General features: G+C 35.6%; 1 protein-coding gene and 1 long non-coding RNA gene across 10 annotated transcripts in view; one reads left to right on the forward strand and one right to left on the reverse strand.

Annotated features, from left to right (window-relative positions):
* The window catches only part of LOC129525161 (uncharacterized), a 314,405-nt gene extending 296,434 nt beyond the window's left edge, over positions 1–17,971 (reverse strand). For 2 of the 5 annotated variants that reach the window (XR_010135209.1, XR_008669270.2), the window contains exons 1-2: positions 17,881–17,971; positions 17,516–17,600 (exon numbers count right to left, since the gene is read on the reverse strand). This is a non-coding gene — a long non-coding RNA (uncharacterized lncRNA). Of the gene's footprint in view, positions 1–17,515 lie in introns of all 5 variants that reach the window. The other 3 variants (XR_008669272.2, XR_010135210.1, XR_010135208.1) reach the window with 3 other exon arrangements.
* ZWINT (ZW10 interacting kinetochore protein) lies at positions 17,945–25,783 on the forward strand. 5 transcript variants are annotated; one of them, XM_004049434.5, is made up of 9 exons: positions 17,945–18,172; positions 18,985–19,075; positions 19,226–19,349; positions 19,514–19,680; positions 19,835–19,891; positions 20,420–20,562; positions 20,643–20,817; positions 20,914–20,996; positions 21,188–25,783. In XM_004049434.5, exons 1-8 carry the CDS (start codon positions 18,009–18,011, stop codon positions 20,953–20,955), a joined length of 963 nt encoding a protein of 320 aa, XP_004049482.5. In that variant the 5' UTR covers positions 17,945–18,008; the 3' UTR covers positions 20,956–20,996; positions 21,188–25,783. The 5 variants fall into 5 exon arrangements, with proteins under 5 accessions (XP_004049482.5, XP_018891091.4, XP_018891090.4 ...); XM_019035546.4 differs by having other exon boundaries at positions 21,225–25,783; XM_019035545.4 differs by having other exon boundaries at positions 18,077–18,172; positions 20,680–20,817.
* The last annotated feature ends 1,892 nt before the right edge of the window (positions 25,784–27,675 follow it).

The raw sequence follows: 27,675 nt of genomic DNA on the forward strand, positions 1-27,675 counted from the left end.
ACACACAGTGGTATATTATCTACTCTTTAAAAACTAAGAGAATCTTTTCATATGTCATCATAGGAATGAACACTGACATATTATACTACGTGAAATAAAATGGTCACAGAAATGCAAATATTTCATGACTCCATTTATGTAAGGTATCTAAAGTCTCAAACTCTTAGAAAGTGGGATTGTAGTTGCCTAGGGTTAGGGGGAGAGGGGAAATGAGAATATGCTGTTCAGTGAGTATAGAGCTTTAGTCATGAAAGATGAAAAATATCTACAGACCTGCTATACAACCATGTTCATATAGTTAACAATTATGTACTGTACATGTAAACATTTTAAAAGGTAGATTTCATGTTACATATTTTACCACAATTGGCAACATTTTAAAATGTTCTAAATCCATGAAAACCTAAATATGGCTATATAATATTGTTTACAACTACGTAATAAGAGCCACTGTAAGACAGTATATAGAGAGTGGTATGGGAAAGTAGAGAAGCAGCATTTAGATAACGTCCAGTGGCTGTCAGGATCACCAGGAAAGGACTTTCAGAACTGATATCAAAGCAAGGGATGGAAAATGAGTGGTATTTTTCACATAAGTATGCAGGTTTTGATGACATGATATTTCAGTCAAAAGGAAGAGCGTATGACAAAGGTTAAGGGCAACCGAAAACAAGTTTTACTTTAGGGTAGGGGGATATAGGTAGAGAAAAATGGGAAAGTGAGGAGGGGAAAATAAATAGGAAAAAATTTTTAAAAGTCATAAACAGTCATTAACATGTAGGAACTAAAAAATTGTTAAGAGAGTTCGGTCTCTCAAGCATTCACTTAATAGACTGTAACTTTTTTATCTGTTTTATTCACACTCTATACCATATTCTCCACATTAGTACAGTGTGTTGCACACACTAGATGTTTAATAAATATGCATGGAAAGACTTAAAGCAATGAAAATATACAATCAGATTTACATTTTAGAAAGCTCTACTTATATTTGGGGAAGGGATTATGGAAAGCTCTCAAAATATTAACCCTGAACAGTCTTCCAGCTTGCATCTGAAGAGCAACCATGGTGCCATATATACTCATGAAGCATACTATATATCTATGAAGGATAGTGTACATAGCTATGCCTCTAGCAAAATGTTTCAATGACACATTTATACATTTTCTTTATTGAAAATTTTATTCTGAATTCTGAAATTTGTTTAACACTCTTTATATAAGTTCCTTAGTTAAGTTTGGGTCAAGAGAATAAACATATGCACCCTCAGCATATCCCTAGTGACTTCTTACATAAAAAGGTTAGGTGCTAATGGAACATCAACAAGGCAAAGCATATCAGTTAAATGAAATATCCTTTAGACTGGGAACAGAAGTTCCAATAAAGGCACAGACTGCATTAACAGTTGGATAGGCATTAACTATGACACGTTTGTCCTTGATGTTCAAAGATAACAATCACTGGGTGGGTTTCTCTCAACACGTGAACTTATTTGGAAAACCAAAAGTATGTGACCAGCTGCTCACAGGTGAAAGCTGTGTTGAGCCTTTCATTTTTTGGCAGCTCAATCTTTTTGACTCATGCCCTACATAAGCCATTGCTTCAAAAAAATGTACAGAATCTCCTATTGTTTTACACCAATTCAATTGACTTGCTGCTGTTACCTACTACTGCACAGCTGTGTCACAGGGCTTGCATGCTGCCTCAGAAGCTACAACTATAAGGTTAATAGCAAACCACTTTTAAATGGAGCATCAATTATGGCTTTCAGAGAGACTATTTAAGACCCAGAACATACGTGACTGAAAGGGATAACAAATTTTCATCAGAGCCTTTTATTTTATAAATTAGAAAATATAGGTTTATAAAACTTAAATTCATTACCAAAATTATAAATTGGCTAGTAACACAAGTGAGGCTGGTGTCTTTTCCAATATATAACATTGTTATTAAAATAGTCCATTAACAACAGCAATCTTTCTTTCCTTTCCTTTTCTATTTTCTTCATTCATGACTTCTTTTCTTCTTTCCTTTTATTTAGGCAACCACTTAACTTGTTAATTCATTTACTTATAATTTACTTTCCCAGCACGTATTATGTTCTAGATCACTAATTTTGAATGATATAAAAATATGTTATAATGACAGCTATAAATAAAGTTTCAGAAAGAAGACGGTGTTGATTCACTTTTTTCTGTTCCTCTTCTCTAGGTATAATTACATACTCTGCAAATTATTTAATAGACAACAGTAAAAGGATTCTGAAAGCTGAAAAGAAGGCAGACAGGCTAGAGACTACAGGACTTAAGAAATAATAATGTGATGAGTTCCCTGAGATTTCTTTTTATTTTCTCTATATTCCAAGTATTGGAAAGGCCTGCAGCAAGGAACAACCAATAGGCATAGAATAAAAAAGGGGTAAAACTTGCTCTTTTTGACCAAAGGCCTGGCAGAGTAGAAGCCAAGAGACCTAAGGGGTTTGTTAAGCATTTTCCACAAAGGAGGCTTCTGTTAATGATCAGATTCATCAACAGCAGTGAAACAGTGAATCCTCAGCCATCTCAGCCTTTGTTACATGACTCAAGCCAGGTGGGTGTTATGATCTCCCAGCAGCTGCAGAAGTAAAGCCCTAGTTATTCAATCCACATTCTGGATCCAGGGCCCTGAGAGTGGCCCCATCTGCTCACAGCTACAACAATAGCAAACCCTGTGTCTGCTTGGTTTCCACCCAGTAGTATAAAAAGACAAGATTCAGTGGCTTCTAGCTTCACCCCAGAAGACTGCCCAGTGATCCTGCAGATAGCACCAGTTGGGGGGATTCAGCAGGAGGAGCTCCAGCAGCATGAGAAAATAGAGCAGCCAAGAATAACATTGAAAGGGTTCGGGAACTAAACTTTATGAGAATGAAAGCTCACAGAAGTAGAATGGAACTGACACATTAAACTTAAACTAACTTCCTGATAAAACAGAAGACTTAGATAGAAAAAAAGAATTACCTAACAGAATAACCAAAATGTCCAGGATACAATAAAACATCACTCATTATAATAAGAAGCAGGAGAACTAAAATTTAGTGAGAAAAGATAAGGAATGCCAATATGGAGACGAATTGGAGTCATTTGGGGGAGAATTTTAAAACAACTATCATAAAACTGCTTTAGAAATCTCATGGAATTTAGAAGACCTCAGCAAAGATACAAGTCATACAAAATAACTAAATGGAATTATGTAGCTCAAAATTCCATCACCGATAATATATAGACACCAACAAACCTCACTTATGTAAACTGATGTATAACAAATACATATGTATAATATACTTTAAATGTTAAAATGTCTAAACATGCACATTAACAGACAAGATTTGACAGAGTAGGTTTAAAAAAACCATAACCAACTATATGCTCTTTTTAAGAAACTCAAAAATAGCAACACATACATTAAAAGAAAAATTATGCAAAAAGAATATATTCTGCATACATTAATAAAAATTGCAGCAGTGCCTACATTAGCATTATGAAGTTAGGCCTTGGAACAAAAAAAATTACTAGGAAAAAATATGGGCATTACATTATAATTAAAAATTTAAAAACCCATCAAGAACATATAGCAATATTATATGTGTATGAACCAAACTCCAGGGCTTCAACCTATGTGACAAAAATACAGATAGAACTGAAACGAGAAATAGACAAATCCACAAATATAGTGGGAAGTTTCCCCATTTTATTTTCAACAATTGGTAGAATGACATGACACAAAAGAATATGGATGATAGAACAATATCATCAACCAATAGTTTCGATTTGGCACTTATAAAACATGCCAGGAAATATTAATTATAAAGATACAAACATAAATCACTGTTATTGAAAACACAGAACATTTATAGAGGAGAAACAATAAACCCAAAGTTATTTCTGAAAAAGAAAGTCTATAAATGAATACAACTCAAGCTGGACTAATTAAGAGAAAAAGACAGAGAGAGGAAAGAAAGGAGAAAGAGAGAGAGAGAGAGAGACAGACAAAGAGACTAACAGAAATAAGAGAGGATAAATTACTACAGATCCTCAAGAAATTGAAGGCTGGGTGCGGTGGCTCATGTCTGTAATCCCAGCACTTTGGGAGGCTGAGGCAGGCGGATCACCTGAGGTCAGGACTTCGAGACCAGCCTGACCAACATGGAGAAACCCTATCTCTACTAAAAATACAAAATTAGCCGGGCATGGTGGTGCATGCCTGTAATCCCAACTACTCGGGAGGCTAAGGAAGGAGAATCGCTTGAAGCCGGAGGCGGAGGTTGCAGTGAGCCGAGATGGTGCCATTGTACTCCACCTTGGGCAATAAGTGCTAACACCGTCTCAAAAAATAAATAAGAAAAGAAATGGAAAGATTATAATTTAACACTTGTGAACACTTTATTCTAATAATTTTGACAATTAAAATAAAGAAAATCCTTGAAGGATATGAATTATTAAAACTAAAGAGAAATGAAATATAAATAAATAATCTGTACAACTTTATCTACAACATGTTGCAGACAAAAGGCAAAGAACATATTTATAATTTGAGAGTTATCTATGTTCATAAATTAGATGATTCAAAACTGTTAAGGTGACCATTCTCGCCACCTTTATAGATTTAATGCAAACTCAAACCAAAACTAAGGAAATCTGTTGTAAAATGTGATGTTAATTATAAACTTTAAATAGAAATGTAAAGGACAAAAAAAGCCAAAACTATTTTGAAAATGAACAAAGCTAGAGGATATAAACTAACCCATTACAAGGATTAATATAAAAATAGAGTAATTAGGACTCTAGTATTAGCATAAGAATAGACACATACACAAATGAAACACAAAAGAAACTCCAAAAATAGATCTACTTAGATATGGTCAATCTTATTTTTGACTAAAATGTCAAACTAATTCAAAAGTGAAATATAATTATTTCAAAAAATGGTGCTGAAACAATTGTATAGTAATATTAAAAATGAGCCTCAACATCTATCTCATGCTACATCAAAAATTTACTTGATATTGATCATAAATATAAATATTTAAGTGGAAAACATAAACTTTCTGCCAGAAATATTTAAGAAAAATGTTTGTGGCCTTGGCTTAGACAAATATTTCTAAAATGATATGTATAAAAGTAAAAATCATAAAATGTATATTTGATATAATGGACTACAACTACTTTTTAAAAATTTTCTTTTGGTAAGATATCATTAAGAAAATTAAAATATTTGTGACAAAGACAAAATTTTTGCAAAATATACCTCTGACAACGGTCTTGTGTCCAGAATACATAAAAAATACTTATAAGTTTTATAATACTTATAATAGAAAGTCAAACCCCATTTAAAAAAATGGGCAAAAGATCTGATCAGACATTTCACAAAGAGGGGTTTACTTATGTACTTCAGATATCTTTAATAGTCCTTAAATTCTCATGCTAAGACTGTTCCCTAAGGAAGGCCTATATTCAGATAGATGATCTACTAGCTCCTAGGAATACATAAATCATTAATACAATTAAGAAAAAATGCTTAATTTCAATAGAAACCCAGGCAAATATAATTTTAAAAGTATAATACTTGGAAGAATTTTAACAAGTAGAGGATTTTGTAATGCATCTTTGATTTAAAATCTTAACACAGGGAATAAATATCTTTGTATGTCTCAATAAAAATTCATACCTAGATATTTAAAATCACCAAAAGAACTGAGAAAAATGTCAGTATATCACCACTTTTGAATGACACAGCACATTGTGACAATGAAATAATGAAAACCAATAGTGTAATCACCATGACTTTAAAAATTTTAATTACCTGGAAAACAAATTGTTCAAATTATATTGGTTTTGGACATAGGGTATTAATATGATACAGAGAGATATGAATGGGGGAAAAGGCAACAAATGATTTGTTTTTTAACGTATTTTCTTCAACGGAAATACAAAGTTACCTGAGGATTTACGACATTTCCTCATAAACATTTTTAAACAAAAAATTTCAAATGGATTAGTAACCTCTATAGCAACATTACAATATTACAGAATAGATGGATTTGAGTAAAATGGGGAAGAATCCCCAGATTGTCCTTGTTCTTTTAGTTACTTTTCCAAACCACTCACTTTGTGCACCTATGAAATACTGGCTGTCCTGGGGTGGATCTTGATAGCTATTGAGTGGCAACCCAAATCAACTTTGTGTTTAAACTGAGCTATGAGTAATAGATAACTCTTCTTAAATGGAAAGAGTTTATATAGATAGGGTGAAATGATGTCCCTTGAAAATCAGGATGAGGCAATAGAAACAACCCAAACATGATTGTAAGTGCGACAAATATGTAAAAATAAGTTTGCGACTTTAATCCCTTTAGCTTTCAGGCACTTCTCATGGTGTTTTGGTTTATTACTGACATAAAATGAAAAGGAAGAAGCTGTAGGGCTAAATCGTGATTAGAAAAATATCCAAAAGGTTTCAAGTGCATTTGCTCCTAGTTGAGAAACCCTTTCTCATGAGGGCACTGCAATTTAGTTCTGATGGTCTGTGTCCAAACTGCATGGATGCTGAGCATTGTTAGAGAAATGACAGACTAAAATAGGGAATTGAACAGTGTGTAAGTCAGAATCTATCCATCTGGAACTAGCAAGCAAAGGCAAGAATTACCTTATGATCTGCAATTTAAATGCTAAACATGAAGATCTCTCTTAAAACAAAATGCAGTATCTTGATCTGAAAATTCCAGCAAGTACAGCAGTAGCTAACATCATCGGTGACTCTCAGAATCATAGTTCATGGAAGAGTAGTACTAGCTTTCTAAGCTAAATTTTAAGCTTCTAGAATGGTATTTCTTAATTATTTTACTGAAACTCTAAATTAGAGTTTTAAGTTTGCTGATGAAGCTGACATTGAAAAATGAATAATAGGAAACTGTGAAAGGTAAAGATTGTAAATTATAGTAAAAATGCAATTGAAAGAGATAAGTCTAATCCTGTTGGAAAACTAGTCTAATCCTTGTTGTATACTTTTTAGCATTTATTAAGTTCTTACATGAAAACATATTCCCAAATCATTTCTGTAGTTATTAATGTTCTGGATTTATGTAAATATGACTTCCAAAAGAAACTGATGAAAACAGAAACAAAAATGTTAATAATGTCCACTATGTGTCAAACAAATTGAGGCATTTTTAAAAATTAACTTTTATGGTTTCTCGTAAGAAATATTCTAGGCTGGGTGCGGTGGCTGACAACTGTAATCCCAGCAGTTTGGGAGGCCAAGGCGGGCGGATTACCTGAGGTCAGTACTTTAAGACCAGCCTGGCCAACATGGCAAAACCCCGTCTCTATTAAAAATACAAAAATTTGCCAAGTGTGATGACAGGTGCCTGTAATCCCAATTACTTGGGAGGCTGAGGCAGGAAAATTGCTTGAACCTGGGAGGCAGAGGTTGTAGTGAGCCGAGATTGCACCATTGCATTCCAGCCTGGATGACAAGAGTGAAACTTCGTCTCAAAAAAAAAAAAAAAAATTCTCATAATTACAATCATGATGCAATAAATAAAATTGAATTACTAAGTAAATTATCCAAGGTTACAAATGTACTAGGTATTTGAACTTCAATCTCTTATTCCAAAGACCATGCTCTTTGCATTTTGCCATGAATTGTGCTATAATAAATCTGACGATAAGCATCTTCAGGGAACAATGCATTTCCTCTGATTAAAAAAAAAAAAAAAAGCCTCTCTTAGCTAAGGTTGGCCTTTGGTCATTCTCTGTCCCAGCCAAATTTCCTACAAAACACATTTAGAAAATATGGTTGAAGATAGAAAATGTTGAAAACACTGATAACTGGAGTGATGTGAGGAAGGGTATTTCAAAGACTATTTGTACTAAAACCTCTTGGGTCTAACTCCAACTGGCACATGTAATACAGCAGACTGATGTGACACAGATTTGTCTCAGATTTAGATTTGCCACTTTCCAGCTCTGTGGCTTTAGTAAGTTAGCTTTTGTGAGCTTCTGTTTCCTTTCTATTGATTTGGAATAATAAGTCAATTGGGAGAGTTTCTTTATGGCAACTAAATGAGAAAATATGCATTTTTGAAAGCCTAATATAATGCCTTTGGACTGATACATGTGAATTTTGGTCATGCAATCAATAAGATGCCAGGTTAAAGGGGAAATTGGTCCTTTTCTGAAGTTCAAAATATGCATCTCAGTTTTGTACTTGCTGTTGCCTTTTTCAAAGCACTATGATAATTAGTACTTGAAATCTGTAGAACAGAGAGTTTTGTTTACATTTTTATGAAGAAAAAAATCACCTAATTGTTTCATAGCAAAATATCTAGTTTTGTCAATATAATCTTACTGAGAATAAAGTATTTACACTTTGTGCCTACTTCCTTTTAAACAAGGTGAGGTTATTGTGTCAAACTGTTATTTGAGTATGCATTTTTTTCTAGAAGTCTAACTTTTCCATGTGTATATGTGTATCTTAGATATTTACCTGGATAAAGAACTTAACAACCTAACATTCAATCTCACCAATTCCAGACAATTCCTGGGGACACATGGGGTAACGCTGGTTCAGTGTCTTATGCAGTAAGGATGTTAAATAGTCTCTGAAAATTATTGGCAGCCAAGCTTTTAAATACCACATAGAAGTGAAAATGCAAATTAAAAATTTTAAAAACAAAGTAAAAGAACCGTAACTTATATCTTCCAGTCTAATTAAATTTAATCTCTACAAAAGAGTCCCAACAGGTCTTTTAGCAGAAATTGACAAGTCCTTCCTATAATGTATATGAAAACACAAATTACTCAGAATAACCAAGATATTTTTGTCAATGGAAAAGTTGGAAAACTCACATTTCCCAATTTCTTAATGTAATATAAAGCAGCAATAATCAAAACAATGTGGTGCTGCCTGAAGAACAGGAATACTGATCAGTGAAACAAAGTTGAGACTAGAAAACAAAATACATTTATGGCCAATTGATTTTTTTAAATTTTATTGATACATAATAATTGTACATATTTATGGGACTGTGATATTCTGATACATGTGTAATAATCAAATCAGGATACTTAGGATATTCATCACCTATGACATTTGACATTTCTTTGTGTTGGGAACAAATGTCTAGAAGAGAAGATCTGAAATTGCAGTAAATTATATGGCCCAATTGATTTTTGAAAAATGGGGTCAAGGCAATTAAGTGAGGAAAGAATAGTCTTTCAACAAGTGTGCTGCAGGAATTGAATATCCACATACAGAATGATGAATTTAGGCTTTTACCTTATACCATACACAAATAGTAGCTGAACCTGGCTCAAAGATATTAAATGTCGGAGCTAAAAACTAAAAAAAAAAAAAAAAAAAAAAATTGAGAAGAAAATACAAAAAAAGCATTCCAGAACTTAAGTTTGGCAAAATGTTAATAGCCTAAAAGACATTGAAAACAATGAAAAAACAAGTCACAGACTGGAAAAAACATTTTGCAAATTATGTATCTGATTAAAAAATACTTCTATTTAGAGTAGAAATACCTCTTACAACTCAATATTAAGAAAGCAACCTCCCTTTTGCAAAACGGGCAAAGTATCTGAATGGACATTTCATTCAAGAGGATATGCAGATGATAATAAACATATGAAAATATGGCTAATATAATTAGTCAGGGAGGAAATGCACAATAAAACCACAATGAGATACCACCTTAGACCCACTAGAATGTTTACAATGAAAATTACTGAACATACCATGTAAAGATGTGAACAAATTGAAACCCTCATATATAGTAGGTGGGAATGTAAAATGGTAGCACAACTTTAGAAAATACCTTGGCACTTCCTTGAAAAGTCAAAACATATATTTATCTTGTGATTCAGCTATTCCATTTCTAGTTATCTTCTCAAGGGAAATGTCAACTTGTGTTCACTTTTTTTTTTTCTTTTTCAGACAGGCACTTGCTCTGTCACCTAGGCTGGAGGGCAGTGCACTGTTGCAGGAATCAGAAGGACTAGAGAGACTACGGGGTGAATACAGGAGGATCTTTAGTGAGTGCACTCAGACCTAGCATACTAAAAACTGGACTAAGAACAAAGACAGGTCTTGGCTTTTATACACACTTTAAAAAGGGGGTTGGCTAGTTTGAAGCTAGCTTACAGTGCTGTGAAGCGTAGTGGCACGAAAGAAGTGTGCAGAAGCAGAACAAAGACAGTTAATCAAATTGTGTCAGGTGCATAACTCAGGATTACATATGACATCTCGCTATGGGGCCTAGATGGCTGTTATCTAGGTTTTACTCAAGTCCCTTGTACAGGCTTATCTCCTAACTTTCGCTATGGCGCCTAGGTGGCTGTAGTTCAGGCCTGCTCAGGCTTCCTATGGCCTTCTCTGCCACTTACATAAAATAGAATACTTGAAGTTACTAGTTACAGAGAATAGGAATACATAAACTCGTAGATTTACTCATATCATTAGAGAAAGGAAAATTTGTTTTTCTTCTCCTAATGTTAAGGGAGTGCTGGGAGAGTCTCCAAAGCACATTCCTTTGAGCTCTGGCTTCTTAGATAATGTTATCAGGACTTTTGCGTAGGTCTAGCTTTCGCCTGTCACTGCCTTGCAGATGAGTCAGCTTAATACAGAAAACTTATTCTTTCTCTTTTTCATTTTCCTTTCTTTCTTTAATTTCCACCTCACACAATCAGGGGTCACTGCAACCTTGAATTTCTGGGCTCAAGCAAACCTCCTGCATCAGCCTCCCAAGTAGCTTGGACTACAGGTGCATGCCAGCAAACACAGCTAAGTGTTGTATTTTTTGTAAAGACAGTGTCTTGCAATGTTGCTCAGGCTTGTCTTGAACTACTGGCCTCAAGTGATCCTCTGGTCTCAGCCTCCCAAAGATCTGGGATTACAGTCATCAGTCACTGCTCCTAGCCCACACAAAAACTTTTAAAGGAAAGTTCATAGCAGCATTATTTATAAATGTCAATAACTAGAACAATACAATTTCTATCAACTGGTGAACAAGTAAACAGTATCTGGTATATCCACATAATGGAATATATTCATCAATAGGAACAAATTATTGATGCATACTACAACATAGACGATCCTCAGAAACACTGTGCGAAGGGAAAGAAGAAAGATGCAAAAACCTAAATATTGTGTACTTCCTGAATGTGCAGAAGAGGCTAGTCTACAGAGACAAAAATTGTAACATTGTTTTTCTGGACCTGGGAGTAGGAACTGAAATTCACTGCAAAGAGACAAAATGGATCTCTCCAGGGTGACAGAAATGTCTTAAAACTGATTGCAAAATTCTATCAATGTAATAAATCACTGAATTTTATACTTATAATTAATACATTCTAGGCATGTAATTTCTACTTTTATAAAACTGTTTTAAAATGTAGGTAAAATAACGGGGATTCCTTATTCCCAAAGCAACACTGAAAACACACAATAAAATCAGAAGAAATGTTCATTGGTTTATTAAAGCAAAAGTATTTTGCTCATCAAGAGTCTGAGCCCCTAAAGAACACTTTGATTAATTGTTTTATTGTCTGCCATGTAAGTTTACTGTGTAGAGGTTTTGATTGAATATACAACTTGCTTTAATGCATTCAAACACCCAAAACAAAGAAATATTCATCAAGTTTGTTTTGTTTGTTTTTTTAGACAGAGTCTTGCTCTGTCGCCCAGGCTGGAGTGCAGTGGTGCGATCTGCGCTCACTGCAAGTTCTGCCCCCTGGGTTCATGCCCTTCTCCTGCCTCAGCCTCCCAGGTAGCTGGGACTACAGGCACCTGCCACCACGTCTGGCTAATTGTTTTGTATTTTTAGTAGAGATGAGGCTTCACCGTGTTCACCAGAATGGTCTCAATCTCCTGACCTCGTGATCCACCCACCTTGGCCTCCCAAAGTGCTGGGATTACAGGCGTGAGCCATTGCACCCAGCCCCAGTTTGTCTTTTAAATAAAATTTTCATCATTTTGTAATGCTAGTTATGGAAAAATGTTTTTTAAAAGTTACTATTACCAAAAGTATCTTTTTAAAAAAAATTCAGCAGGTTAAATTATGTAAGTTTTAAGACTGCTTGGAGAATATTTAAGAAATATTGGAAAAACATCCATCAGTTAATGGATGTGATATAAATGTAGAAATATTCCTACATTTAGGAAGGTAGAAAAATATTTTTGACAATTGTAACACATAGTACATGGAATATTTTACTGTATATATTTAAGGTGTACAACAAGTTTTGCTATACATATACAAAGTGAACTAATTTCTACAGGTGCATTTTTAGGCATCCTTTGAAATCATTATAGCACATGTGCTTTATTTAAGCCATTATTGCTTAAGCCTCTAAGTTAATAAATATCACAATAAAATTACATTTTAGCTACCAGTGAATAAAAGTGAAACAGAAAGCAAACAATCAGAGATTCCATTGAGAAAAAAGGCTAGTGTTAAAATTCAAGGAGAAAATTAAGTGAATTTCAAGATATTACTTTTTAGATAATGTTTACAGTGTAAGATATTCACATACATGAGAAAATATATGTAGAGACAGGTAGAGAGGGAAAGACAGGGAACATATGTATATATTAAGATACATACATATTTATATATAATCTTTTTTATTTATTGGGTTTCCATGACCCATTTAGATGATCTTGCCTCAAGAAGTGATGATCTGGAAATATAGGTTCAATTCCTAAAACAATGCTGAGAGAGATAAACACAGCAAACAGAAGTTTCTATGCAATAGAAATAGATTCCAAAAGTATGATGTCAGTTTTGATGTTTTATTAAGTACTGGAGGTGTTCCGCCTATAGACAAATGCAAAGATAAGTTTTATCTGCTTACTTATATTTGCTTAATGTTCTATAAATCTCACATGAATTTGCCTCCATGCTCACTTCATATATTCTAATAATATAGTTGATATTCTATTTAAGTGCTAATGCAACTAGTATTTTCAGAGCCATTTCATATGTGCTAAACAATAAAAGCTGCGTATTGGACAACACAGAAAAAAGTAAGACATAGACTTATACTTTTTAATTGATCTACAGTTATTTTCACTAGACTTTTAGGCCAGATCTCTCCCAATCAGAGCCAAGTAGAGGGGGAAATAGAGTTGGCAAATTTATGCAGTATGATGTTTAAAGTCCTATTTTCCAACGTCACCTTGTAGCATGTCATTTTGACTTGCAATTTGTTGTTTTATCCTTGAACGGTTTGGTCTTCAGTTTAATCAAACACTTATTTAAATTTGGATGTTAACAGTGATGTCATTGATATATTTGGAAAATATCTTATTCAAAAGGCAGTATCTTCATAGGAATTTGTGATAAATAGATCAAAGGTATCTAAACTCTCACACATAAAGCCAATCCCTGCCACTTTAATCAAAATGTGCATTTTAGCAAGTGTCATTTATTATCTCTACTGTATCACAAATGTAGAATATGTAGACAGTGTTAAAACATAGACACGTCAAGCAGAATGAACTCTTACTAGTCAAGCAAGAAGATTCTTTATGGAATGCATAGGAAAAGCATTTTTCATTAAATTAGAAGTATGCATACAATACAAATTGCAATGGAGAGCGTTAAAACATTGGCTAATGAAAAATTGCTGAAAATTCTCCTAAGAATTTTCTGTATTACGCATCTCAATTTATTTCCTTTAATGCTTCTGTCACTGTAGGTACTTCTCTGTTACTAGAAACTCATCTTTTTTCTACAAATCCACAATATGTCAGTTACTCAACTATATTGATTCCAGCATTCTTTTCTTGCTCATTCTATAGTCAGCATACGGAATGCCATTGATCTCCACAGTTTCAATTGCCTACATATTTATGTTGATCAAATATATATTTCCAGTTCTCACATTTTTCCAAGCCCTAAACCTCCTTATCCATTCAAGACACATTCAAGTGTCTTTTAAAAATATATACATGAATAGCTAAAATGCCTCTAATAGGTAGGTCAACAAAATCAAGTTGAAAATCTTCCTCTGTCATTTGTCAAATAGAATTATCTTCCAGGAATCACTATTTAAATAAATTGTATCACAGTTCATCCAGTTGCACCATCAGAAACTGAAGTAACATATTTTATACATCGTTTAGTAACTCCAACATATCCAACGAATGATAAAACCTATGAAGTATTTCACCTAAATATATCAAGCTATTTGTATCTTTAGTGCCAAGTTACTTATAGAATCCAAAAATGTTTTCACCTTTTACTAAGCCTACTGGAATAATCACATTTTTCAACCTTTTATTTTTCCACCCATAATTGAGGCTTAACTTTGCAATACTAAAATCTGACTTGCCATCTAATTATGAAGAAACTTTCAATAGATTTCTACTATGTTTATATAAAACCAATATGCTTAAAATGACCTACTGCAGCCTTGCATGAATTGTCCCTTATGTGCATAGAACAAATTATTAGTATCAACTATTAACAAAAAATAGCATTTATCCTCAATAAGCTTATTAGAAAAGAAGAGATATCACTCAAATAATTCTACAAGCAGATGTAAAATGCAACTGTGACTAGATAAAAAGTCTGTAGAGCTTTGTGAGCCTATAGTAAGGAGGCCTGATATAGGCATATAGTTGAAGGAAGGTTTGATCATGTCTGAAAAATCTGAACAATAATCTAGATCATGTCTGAAAAATTTGAGCAGAAATCTAAAGATGTTAGAAGTTAATTAAGTCAAAGAAAAAGACTGCAACATTAGCATACAACATCACATTCAATGCATGTAGGAGGCTATTTAGATCGTTTACAAACAAAAAAACTATATATTTTGCATTGTACTATTCATTTATAATTGTTCAGGCTAATTTTATGACCCATAATATGGACTTGACTATCGGGTATACACTGGGAAAGCATGACTATTCTGCTGTTAGGTTCAGTGTTCTATAAATTATTGTAAGTGGCTTATTGAAATCTCAACAATGACTATGGATTTATCTATTTCTCCTTGCAGTTCAGTTTTTGATTCATGTATTTTGATGATCTCATATTAGGTGTTCAAAAACATTTATGATTAAGTTCACATGATTAATTGACCCCTTTATCATGATAATATAACTTTCTTATTTCTGGTGATAGCCTTTTGCCCAAATATATATATATATATTTTTTTCATATATATGTGTGTGTGTGTGTGTGTGTATATATATATATATATATATATATGCCCTAAAATAGCCACTTCAGCTTTCATCTGATTAATATTAGCATGGTATATTTTTTCCATCCTTTTATTTCTTTATATTTAGTGTACTTAACATAATTTTGCTGTTGTATCCAATCTAATAATCTCTCTCTTTTAATAATATATTTAAGGTATTTACGTTTAATGGTGATAACACATATGCTTAGGCTTATACCTATCATTTTGCTATTTGTTTTTTATTCTCTTCATTTTTTTCTTTGTTCGTCTTCACTTTTTCTGCCTTCTTTTGGATTAGTTGTTTATATTTTATCTCCTTTATTGATTTGTTACCTACAATTCTTTGTTTTAGAAGTTTATAATAGTTTTCTATTGCTATATAACAAATTATCACAATTTAGAATCTTAAAAAACACATTTATTATCTCACAGTTTCTATAAGTCAAGATTTTAAGACAGTTTCACTGGGTCAAGGTTTTGCATTCTGCTCAAGGTCTCACAAGCTTTCAATAACGATGTTAACTGAGTAGCGTTATTTTTTATTTGATTATTTGTAGAAACTTAATCCCCTCAGGGCTGTTTTTAACAGCTTTTATGACAGCAGTAAAGTGTAAATTTAGTGGCTTTCTGTATAGAATTGTACAACCTTCACCATAATCGAAGTGTAGAACATTTTATTTATCCCTTTAAAAGAAACACTATATCCATTTGCAGTCCCTCCCCATATTCTCTCAACCTCTTATTCCCACCAATCCCCAGCCCTGGACAAGCACTATATAAATTTACTTTCTGTTGCTATAGATTTGTCAAATCTAGACATTTCACATAAATGAAATAATATATTATGTGGTCTTTTGTAATTAGCTTCTTTCACTTAGTATATTTTCAAGGTTCATTCATATTTTAGCATGTAGTAACCATTATTTAGCATGTAATAAAGTTCTCTTTATTACTGATTAATACTTCATTGAATGAAAGTATGCATTTTCACTCACCAGCTAATGGGCCTTTGGGTTGTTTTTACCTTTCAGCTTTTGTGAATAATGCTGCTATAGAGGTTTGTGTACTTTTCTGTCCCCATGTTTTTATTTGTCTTGGATATATAACTAGGAATGAAATTGTGACTCATATGGTAACCCTACGTTCAAAGCCTATGCACCAGTTTACATTTCCATCAACATGAGAATTCCACTTTCTTTACATCCTTAGCACCACTTACCTTTTTCATTATAGTTCAGATATCTTTTTGAAGATATGGGATATAGTTACAATAACTGTTTTAATGTCCTTGCCTGTTGATTCTAACATTACTTCAGTTCTGATCAGCAATTGATTTTTCTCCTCATTATATGTTTTTTTTTTTCTTTTTGCAAGCTTGGTAATTTTTCTTTCTATGACATATGTAAATTGCACCTTTGGTGAACATTTTTCTATTTCTATAAATACTGCTGAAGTTTGGTCTTGTCATCTGTCATGGTTTGTTAAGTTTGATCCATTTGGGTCTTACTTTTAAGAGTTAGATGGCACTACAGCACTGATCAGCTAGCACTAATTACTGCCTACTAAATAATTAGTAAACAACTATCAAATCAAGACTTTTTTTGTGTGGACTCTGTCCAGTGTCCTACGGACTATGAAGTTTTCCAGCCTGGTTAGTGGAAATAGAGACTATTTCTGACCCTCTGTAATGTCCATATACATATATATATATATATATATATTTATATTTATATATATTTATATATATTTATATTTATATATGTATTTATATATATATTTATATATATTTATATATATTTATATTTTTATATATATTTATATATATATTTATATTTATATATATATATTTTTGTGTGTGTGTGAGACGGAGTCTCGCACTGTCACCAGGGCTGTAGTGCAGTGGCGCAATTTCGGGTAACTGCAACCTCAGCCTCCCTGGTTCAAGCAATTCTCCTGCCTCAGCCTCCCGAATAGCTGGGATTATAAGCGCCCACCACCACGCCCAACTAATTTTTTTTTGTACTTTTAGTAGAGACGGGGGTTTCACCATGTTGGCCAGGCTGGTCTCGAACTCCTGACCTCGTAATTCACCTGCCTCAGACTCCCGAAGTGCTGGGATTACAGACGTGAGCCACCGCGACCGGCCATGTCCTGGTATCTTTAAAAATCTTTTAGCTAGTTTCTTGAGACACATACTGCTCAGTACTCAGCTGAATGAATACCAAGTTCTCTCTCAGCAGTTATCTTTCTCCTGTACTCTGCAAAGAACATTACCTACCTTGGTCTCCCCAGAATATCTGTTCTATTTTGCCAACGCAGGCAATCCGCTGGGCTCTGCTTGAGTTCACTCTCCTGCATCGCATCTATAAAATACAAATATCTTTGAAAGCAGCTCGCTTTTTGAGCTCAGATCATTTGCTTCCTGTATCTCCCGGATCACTATTCTTTACTGATTCCCAGCGTCTTAGAAGCAGCCCCACTGTTTTTCGGGGTTTCTTTTTTTTCTACAGCAGTAGTGAATATTTTAAATAAAGTGTCAATGCTGTAAGTTTCCCTTAAAACGCAAACTCAAGGAAATGCTTTCCCTTTTCCGAGTAGAGAAAGAACTTCCACAGGCGCGCGGCCGAGCTGAAGCCCACTTACAGTCTCTGGCACCGCGTACGGACTAGCACGCAGGCGCAGAGCCCGTGCGCGCCTAGCCATAACCGCGCTTGCGCCAAGCAGCGAGGCACGCCAACGTGCGAATCCGCGCCTGCCAATTAGAGCGCACAATGGTCCTTGATGCCCGCCCGCTAACCTCTGCAGCCAATCGCCTGCCCCGGCGCGAAGTCGACTGTGACTTCAAAGTAATCTTAGGGATTGTGGGAAGGCAGCTGAACTCGGCGCCTGGAAAGATGAAGGCAGCGGAGACAGAGGCGGAAGCTGCAGCCCTAGAGTAAGTGTTTGCGGCTAAGTGGCAGCTGGGGCCGGGCCTGGGAGGAACTTGTGGGCCCCTATGTGTAATGATTGGTGCCCTCGACCCTGTACAGCTGTTGAGGTTCGACCCTGCCGTGAAGTGATCCTCACCGCAGTCCCATCTTAGGTTCCTGAGGTGTCTGTTGCCTGCTCCAGGAGTACAGCCTTTGGGGGACCGTTCGCCGCTCCTCACATCCACATAATCCACAGGATGTGCTCTAGGAGACGGTTTCACTTCTGTCTTCTTGTCCCAACACGACACATTCCCAGTCACTTCTCATCCCCATCCCTGCCCCTTCGTAGACTGCTCCAGTCCCTAATAATGAAAAACCCTAGAGTAGACCGAGGCATCCAGCCCTCTGCCCTGAGTCCTTTCTCAGCTATTCCAAGACTCTGCCCCAAGGCTGGTGCTCAGCGCCAGGAGGGATCCCAAGGCCCAGCATTCTTCCCCTTCCTTGCATATCTCCCTGGCTTCCTTCACATCTTAACTCAAATGATTTCTCTTCAGTGAGACACTCCCTATTTAAAATTTCAGCTCTTTTCTCAAACTCCTTATCCACTAGCCCTGCTGATTTTCCTTTTGGCACGTATTACCACCGTGTGCCCTCCATGCACGCCATTCCTGGTTGCAGGCTGTGGACCCTTCAGGCCCTTGTGTAAACTCTGGTCAAGGCAAGACTCTCAATACTATATATACTGATATACACATCCACATTTGTTTGTGTACACACACGAACTGTAGAACTAGCACCACAAGAAACTGCAATTTCCTGTGTTTCCTTGCCCCTCCAGGGTCCTGGCTGAGGTGGCAGGCATCCTGGAACCTGTAGGCCTGCAGGAGGAGGCAGAACTGCCAGCCAAGATCCTGGTTGAGTTTGTGGTGGTATGTACAAGATGAGAGCGAACCTTTCAGAAGCCAGGGTCTGGTCCTGGCTCTCTTACTGAGATACAGGGCAGCATTGGCAGAGAGCAGACTTAAGGAAACCTGTAAGGAGGTAAGGATGTTCCCTGTCTCTGCCCTCCCTCTGAGCAGGACTCTCAGAAGAAAGACAAGCTGCTCTGCAGCCAGCTTCAGGTAGCGGATTTCCTGCAGAACATCCTGGCTCAGGAGGACACTGCTAAGGGTCTCGACCCCTTGGCTTCTGAAGACACGAGCCGTGAGTAGGCAGGGGATTGTAGTAGCAGCTGACCTGAGTGGGGAAGGAAGGAGGATTTCAGTTAGGTCTCCCATTTGGCTGATGGGAAGGAGGCCCAGTGTTGCAGGGAGGCAGGCTAGCAGGCCACCCTCACTCATGATCTCATTCCTGGTGGCTCATCTCAGGACAGAAGGCAATTGCAGCTAAGGAACAATGGAAAGAGCTGAAGGCCACCTACAGGGAGCACGTAGAGGCCATCAAAATTGGCCTCACCAAGGCCCTGACTCAGATGGAGGAAGCCCAGAGGAAACGGACACAACTCCAGGAAGCCTTTGAGCAGCTCCAGGCCAAGGTACACCCAGGGGTCTTGAGTACAGGGAGGGAAGGGCAGTTAGAAAGGAAGAAGGAAAGAGTGAGCAAGCTGAGTTGTGCCAGCTTGCAATCTCCCAAAATTCTAGCCAGAAAAAATAGACTTCTCTTGGTCTTTCTCCCTTGCTTGTCTGTAGAAACAAATGGCCATGGAGAAACGCAGAGCAGTCCAGAACCAGTGGCAGCTACAACAGGTAGGTTCATCCCCCTAGGAGAATATCCCTTCCCACCACCATGCCATTGTATCGGCTGTGTTCCCTGTCTAGAAAACCGTTTTGCTTCCTCCTTTGAGGCACTATAATATAAATACCAACATGGGCTTGAATCTCAGTGTCACCACTTACCACTGCATGACCTTGGGCAGGTCACCTAACTTTCTGTTTCTTTATTTAAAATGAAGGCAATAATACCACCTACTCTAGAGAGTTATTAAGATGATTAAATGATCATTACAGCAAGGACTTTAAAATAGTACCTGGCACATAGCAAGTTAAATAAGTGTTATCACCTTTGTGCCCCTTCCCCCCAAGAATGCCTCACCCTAGAACAGCTCATTCTGATCTTTCCTTTTCTCTAGGCCCCTACTCCACCCTGAAGTGAATAGAGTCCCTCTTTTCATCGTTGAGCCTGAGCCCTGAGCTGGGTGTAGGCTGGAGGGGTTGGAGGGAGTTTCTAAGACTTCAACATCTGATGCATAATGTCTGCATGCTCACTCCTGGCAGGAGAAGCATCTGCAGCATCTGGCGGAGGTTTCTGCAGAGGTGAGGGAGCGTAAGACAGGGACTCAGCAGGAGCTTGAGGGGGTGTTTCAGAAACTTGGAAACCTGAAGCAGCAGGCAGAACAGGAGCGGGAGAAGCTGCAGAGGTAAGTTCGGGAGCATGGGCTGCAGATTCAGAATGGTCCAGCTGAGATTCCTTTCCTTCACACTTACCTCCTCTTTGCAGGTATCAGACCTTCCTCCAGCTTCTGTATACCCTGCAGGGTAAGCTGTTGTTCCCTGAGGCTGAGGCTGAGGCTGAGGCAGAGAATCTTCCAGATGATAAACCCCAGCAGCCGACTCGACCCCAGGAGCAGAGTACAGGAGACACCATGGGGAGAGACCCTGGTGTGTCCTTCAAGGTAAATGAGAGATGGAACAGGTGGGCATGGGCAGGCAGGTGGAGACAGAAGCTGGGAGATTGGCCTTACCCACTGTCTATACTGTATTTCTCCAAGGCTGTCGGTCTACAACCTGCTGGAGATGCAAATTTGCCATGACTTCCTGGAAGACAGCAGCATGGAGAAAGATCCTAGAAAAGGTCAGACCCAACTCAGGCTTTGGTGTCCCTGGACTGCAAGTGTGGAAGGAGGGAAAGCCTGGTTTACCTCTCTCTGCATCTGAGCTCTGCTACCCATGGAGCAGATGGATGGTGGGAACAGGAAAGAGCTTATGTTACACCTCATTCCCATGCTTAGCCCACCCAGAGCTAACCCCTGTCTTCTTCCCCAGGCCTCTGACTTCCCTCACCTCCCAACCATCATTACAGGAAAGACTGTGAACTCCTGAGTTCAGCTTGATTTCTGACTACATCCCAGCAAGCTCTGGCATCTGTGGATTAAAATCCCTGGATCTCTCTCAGTTGTGTATTTGTTCATCTTCATATGCTGGCAGGAACAACTATTAATACAGATACTCAGAAGCCAATAACATGACAGGAGCTGGGACTGGTTTGAACACAGGGTGTGCAGATGGGGAGGGGGTACTGGCCTTGGGCCTCAGGGGTTGCTTCCCCCTATGATGCAGACATGGTGAATTTAATTCAAGGAGGAGGAGAATGTTTTAGGCAGGTGGTTATATGTGGGAAGATAATTTATTCACTAATCCAAATTTTATTCATGGATCCAAATGTTTGTTGAGTCCTTTCTTTGTGCTAAGGTTCTTGCGGTGAACCAGAATTATAACAGTGAGCTCATCTGACTGTTTTAGGATGTACAGCCTAGTGTTAACATTCTTGGTATCTTTTTGTGCCTTATCTAAAACATTTCTCAATCACTGGTTTCAGATGTTCATTTATTATATTCTTTTCAAAGATTCAGAGGTTGGCTTTTGTCATCCACTATTGTATGTTTTGTTTCACTGACCTCTAGTGATACCTTGATCTTTCCTACTTTCTGTTTTTGGATGGAGAAGATGTACCTTTTTTGCCAACTCTTACTTTTATCAGATGATCAACTCATGTATTTGGATCTTTATTTGTTTTCTCAAATATTTAAGGTTATACATTTCTTCTGACTTCCTTTATTTTCACAATCATTCAATTCATAGCATTTCCTATATTCTGTTATAATTATTTCATTGATTCATAAATTTCTTTGAAAAATAATTTGGTCTTCTATTGATTGTGAGAAGATAATCTAAGTTTAATTTGGTTGGAGAATATCATCTATTTAACTTTGAAATTTGGTGAGTGAATTATCTTTTTTACTGATAAAGAGTGATGTCATCTTTTTTAATGTTTGACATAGGTTTGGAAAGAATGCATTTTAGATTGTGTGTAGTATTTTCTATTAGATTATGTTTGCAATTTTTGTTTCAATTTATATCTTATATACTTAATTTTTTGTTGTCTATCACCTGAGAGGTGTGTTCAAATCTCCAACTATGATAGTGGATTTGTTCATTTGTCTTTATAGTTCCATTTTCTTACATACTTTGCAGCTACTTTATTAAGGTATATGTGAATTTACATTTATATTTTTCTTCTGAACTGAACTCTTTGTGTGGTAGCCTGCTTCATCTATAGGCTAATGTGTTTAACCTCGAAAACTAATAGTTTTAATATTAATATAACTTTGTCAATTCTTTTGGTTACCCTTTGCTTGACATCCTTTCTCTTGAATTTCCATTCTTTTTTAGTTTCAACCTTTCTTTATGTTTACCACTTGTATACAGCATTTAAAGGGTTATTTATAAAAAAAAAAAAAACTCTTGTCACATTTGTCTTTATGATTTTCTAGTTGTGTCAATTTTTTATTTGCTTTCTCTTGGCTTTTTATTTATCCCTTTCATGCCTTTTAATTTTATTTTTTATTGTTTCTTCATGCTTTTTGTTGTTTGTTTGTTTAGAAGGTCTAATTTAGACCTGCTAGTTTAGCTTTCATAGTTAGCAATGTCTCAAGTTAATTAAAGAATTAAAGACTCTTCATCCTTTTCTTAATAAATGAAGCCTAAACAGCTGTAACCATTGATAGATCATCCCACTCTAAACTATTAAGGTATTTTTGTCCAGTTTATTACTTCTAGCCTGTTTGTGTTCTCATAAATTAATTTTTTAAATTATTTTATACAGTCAATGCTTTATTACTAATTTATTTACTATTTTTGCCCACATTATTTTTACATTTCAGAGCTTTCATGTGGAATACTTTTTCCATCTGAAATAAATGTCTCAGAATTTCCCTTAGAGTTTGCAGACTGTATAATGTTTTAAATTTTACTATGAAAATATTTTTATTTTATCCTTATTCTTGAGAAATGTTTTTATTATGTAGAGAATGCTTGGTAGGCAGTTTGACTTAACACATGGAAGATTAACTCACTGATTCTCTGGTCATCTGATTTTGATCCTTGATGGTGAGAAGTCAACTGTCAGTTTAAAAGCCCTTCCTATGCATTTTTTTACCCAGTTAGTGCTTATAACACCTGTATTTAGTGCTCTATAGTTTTACTATATTGTGAATAGTTTGGGACTCTGGTTTACTTATTTATTCATTCATTCTGCTTGCAAATAATTGAGCTTTCTAAATTGCCACTCTTTCAACAATTCTGGAATATTTTCAGTTTATCTGTTTAAAAAACACTCTTACCTCTTTTGTATTAGCTTATTCTAAAATGCCAATTAGACATCAATCAAATTTTCTAACTTTTTTCTTCATGTCATGCAAACTTTCTTTTGTAGTTACCGTTGCTCTTTCTCTTGAGATTGCATTCTAGATGCTTTTTCTATTTTAACTTTATATAGCCAAGCTATTGTTTTTTCATCAGTTTCTTAATTTTTGATCTTTGATTTTCATTTCAATAAGTTGTATTAGATCTCAATTTACTACTGCTTTTGAATATTTTCTTCTGGCTTACATTTTGAGCTTTTTAATTTTTTTTTTTAATTCTTGATGTATTTGACTACATAGTAGGTATACATACGAGCTTATTTTTTATTATCTTAATATATGGACACTTCATTATCTTTTTTGGAAAGGTTCATAATATATAACTTTATTGGCCTATCTCTCATACTCCCTGCTTAATGTAGTTCATGTAGTTTTACTTTGAGCCGCCTATTTTTCCTAAATTTTACCGTTATGGCCTGATACAAAATTGAGAGAATTTGTGTTAACTTCTGTCAATAGCTTGTGGGCATTACCTGTATAACTCTTAGAAATGTTAAAATGAGTGTTTTTAATGTTTTTTATATTTGTGTGCTATCCCATTTTTCATTCCTGTTGTTTATTTTCTTTCTTATTAGTATTTCCCAAAGGCTTTTTTTCTACTTTATATGTCTTTCAAAAACACAGGTATTGGCATTATTTTCTTTAATGTTGCTTTTAATACATTCTTTTAATTATTTTTTGTCTTTATTATTCCCTTCTGCTCTAATTTTTAATATTTGTAGGATTTTTAAAAATTAATATTTGATAATACATATGTTCTTTCTTATAGTCCAACAAACGCATTTACATATTTACATTTTTATTTGACCACCACTCTGAGAATAATTCATATATTTTAATACATAGGCTATTGATTATTTCTAAATAGATTATAATTTTAGTATTGATTTTATTTTAAATCAAGGAGGTTTCCTTTGTTGCCCTTGCCTCTCAAATGTATTTGTAATAGTGTTTAGTTCCTCAATGGATTTAAGATAATTTTCTGTTATTTTTAATGCACCAAATTTTGTAATCTTACTGTTACTTCTTTTATTCCATTTGCTTCAAATGGTATCACACCTCTGAATATTGTTCCTTAAAATTTATTAGTTACATATAGGCTTATGTATATGCATAGTCATTATATATGTTCTTACAGGGAAGAGATTTTATCATTTTTGTTCATCACTAAACCCACAAGTTCAAGAAAAATCCTGATAGAGGGTAGATCCACAAACATTGGTGAAAATGTAAATGGTTGCCAAAAATGAAAAAGGAACACAATGCATAAGGAGGTATTCCAAATTTTTAAGTGTGTCTTGGAAGTTTGTGTGAGATTTCACAGAGGTAACACCCCCAAAAAATTTTACCTCTATATTATGACTTCTTTTGCATCTACTTTTTCCAAAATGTTATTTTTTTCTAACAGAGTTCTAAACATTGAAAATCATTTAACACATTGCATTCAGTATTTCTGATCATTTTTATCTAACCGGTTGCTAGGATCAGTTTCTAAAAAACAGCATGAGAGAGATAAAACTCGTTCAAAGTACCCTCCTAAAATTATTAAGATCTTCTAAATTTATGTGACTTATTCTATCAGGTAAATATTCTTATTATCTCAGATAGTGTTGGCAAAGCTAATACTGCACATTCTGTCTGTACAGTTTCGAAATTTATAAAACTAAGGTTTCATTTCTAATACTCTCCCCTGCCATAACAAGATGGGCATTTTCCGCTGCTTTTTAACTCTTATAGTGCTAAACTTGTACTTTTTGCAGCAGTGGTGATCAGTGAGGGTTTTGAATATCTCTAAAAATAAATGGCTTTCTTCCCTGTGCTACCAGTACATCATACAATACTAGGCGTATATATTTTATTGAAGTATTGTTTTTATGAGCTTGTTTTTCCAAAAGGGAATAAAATATCTACAAAGCGTGTTAGTGATAACATCTGAGAAGTTTCTGCTAACTCTGAAAATGCCGTAACTATTTACACACAATGTTAATTTTCTCCTATTTTAGAGCCTTTCTGAGGTTAATACACCTCATTCTTGTCTTACAGAATTTCTATAACTTGTATTGAATGTTTATGTCTCTTCTTTGAGCCTCTTTCTCTCTTTTATGTACAAGTTCTGAGATATGAATAGAATGTGAAATTAAATAATTTTATTTCATTATGATTCCCAGTCCAGTTTTTCAATGACCCTTTTTATAGATAGAACATTGGGCTCTGAGGAACTTCCTGTTTGGGTTTGTAATTCATTAATTAACAAACATGCCCCACTGATAAAATTTGCTCTTGAAACCCTGACTATCCTAGATTGTTTTGAGGCCAATTTAAAACTGTCATAAATTCGTTATGTCCTCAAATTTATAACTTAACAAAATTATGAAAAAGCAAAAAACCTTAATCTTCATAGACCTCTGTAATATACAGAGACTGGATTTTGGATGCCATGTTTGTATGCATTTCTAAATTTTAAATTGTCAGACGGACTTTAGGAAACACACTACCCAAGGTGTGTATAATTCATTTCATCATGCATTATGTAGTAATTATACCCAAATGTAGAAGTTGATTGTTTAAGTGGGTAGATTACTATATGCCTAAAATCATGTTTTATGATTGATAAAACTAGAGGAAATTCAGGATCATGCTTTCAGAAAGTGATAGGACTATTAGAAAGATAAGGTTATCACTAAAATGTTTAAAATAAATAAACCATAAAAAATATAATTTAGTGCAAACATATTTGTTCTGTTTGTATGTACTATAAAAAATAACATGAAGTGAAATAATTTGTTTTCTGGAAAAATGAATTATTGTTTAAAATATTCTGTAGATTCTCCAGGTTATCCAATATATGAAATTTTATTGTAAAACTGGGTCTAATCTTAATAACCAAACAGTAAATGTCGATTTTATTAGTCTAGTTAAAAAGCAGTGATATTAAATATTCATCCTTATATAACTAATCATTGAACAATAATTCATTTTTTATACAGGCATTTGAGGAAAATTACTTCTCTTTGGGGATAGAAGTGTATCCACAGTCTCCATTTGTATGAGGGTTGGATAAAAGTAATTTGAAATAATTTATTTACTGAAATATAGCATTATCTCTGGTGGTTTCATTCTGTTACTTCATAAAGATAATAGACTGTGAGGGAAGATACATGGATTTCTAGCTTGAAAATTCTAATGTTAATAATCACAAAGTGTAACTTTGTTTCAGTATGTTTTCAACAGGGAAATAAGAGGAAAAGGAAAGAAATGATAAATTCACTAGGGAAATTCAATCGTAAAAATATAGAACATGTCTGTGTATGTGGTAATGTTACAGGCGGGTCTTTGTTCTTCAAGCTCCCAAGATGGTGGCGGGGAGCTTTTTGTTCTCTGACCTGGGGTCCTTGGCTTCACGGATTCCAAGGAATGGAACCTTGGGGCATGTGGTAAGTGTTATAACTCTATTAGAAGCCGTGGGTCACGGAAGAGAACCGTGGAACCCAGCGACTAGTATTCAGGTTGATTAGGACGAACCCGGGCATTTAGCTGTGTAGGAACAATGGCGAGCCTTTAGCCCGATAGGGAGCAGCAATGGATGCCTCGGTGGATCAGGAGGGCAACGGACACCCTGCCGTATCCGGTGGGGTATAAGTTAGCGGCAGGTCTGTGACAGTGGCATTCAGCAGTGGTAGAACAGTGTGCGAAAGCTCAGCTCGAGCCAGAACAAACACGGACCAGAAGAGGGTGCAGTTGCAAGATTTAATAGAGTGAAAACAGAGCTCCTATACAATGTGAGGGGACCCCAAGGGGGCTGCCCACTCCCAGCTGGAATGCCTGGGGTTTATATCCCAATCATTGTTCCTCCCCCTATGCTCTCAGGTGATAGATGATTTGATTATTTCTTTATCTCCTGTTATTAGCCTAATTGGTATTTTAGTGAGCTCTCTTTACTACCTGATTGGTTGGGTGTGAGCTGAGTTACAAGCCCCGTACTTAAAGGGCGGTGCGGTCACCTTCCCCAGCTAGGCTTAAGAATTCTTAGTCGGCCTAGGAAATCCAGCT

This window comes from Gorilla gorilla, chromosome 8 (genome assembly GCF_029281585.2).
Source record: "Gorilla gorilla gorilla isolate KB3781 chromosome 8, NHGRI_mGorGor1-v2.1_pri, whole genome shotgun sequence".
NCBI lineage: Eukaryota > Metazoa > Chordata > Mammalia > Primates > Hominidae > Gorilla > Gorilla gorilla.

Bases quoted from the DNA above. Each gene is read 5' to 3' on its own strand.
- ZWINT (XM_004049434.5), top strand. From the start codon at position 18,009: ATGGTCCTTGATGCCCGCCCGCTAACCTCTGCAGCCAATCGCCTGCCC. The intron at 19,892-20,419 runs GTAGGTTCATCC...CACTCCTGGCAG, and splicing joins ACCAGTGGCAGCTACAACAG to GAGAAGCATCTGCAGCATCT. The intron at 20,563-20,642 runs GTAAGTTCGGGA...TCCTCTTTGCAG, and splicing joins GAGCGGGAGAAGCTGCAGAG to GTATCAGACCTTCCTCCAGC.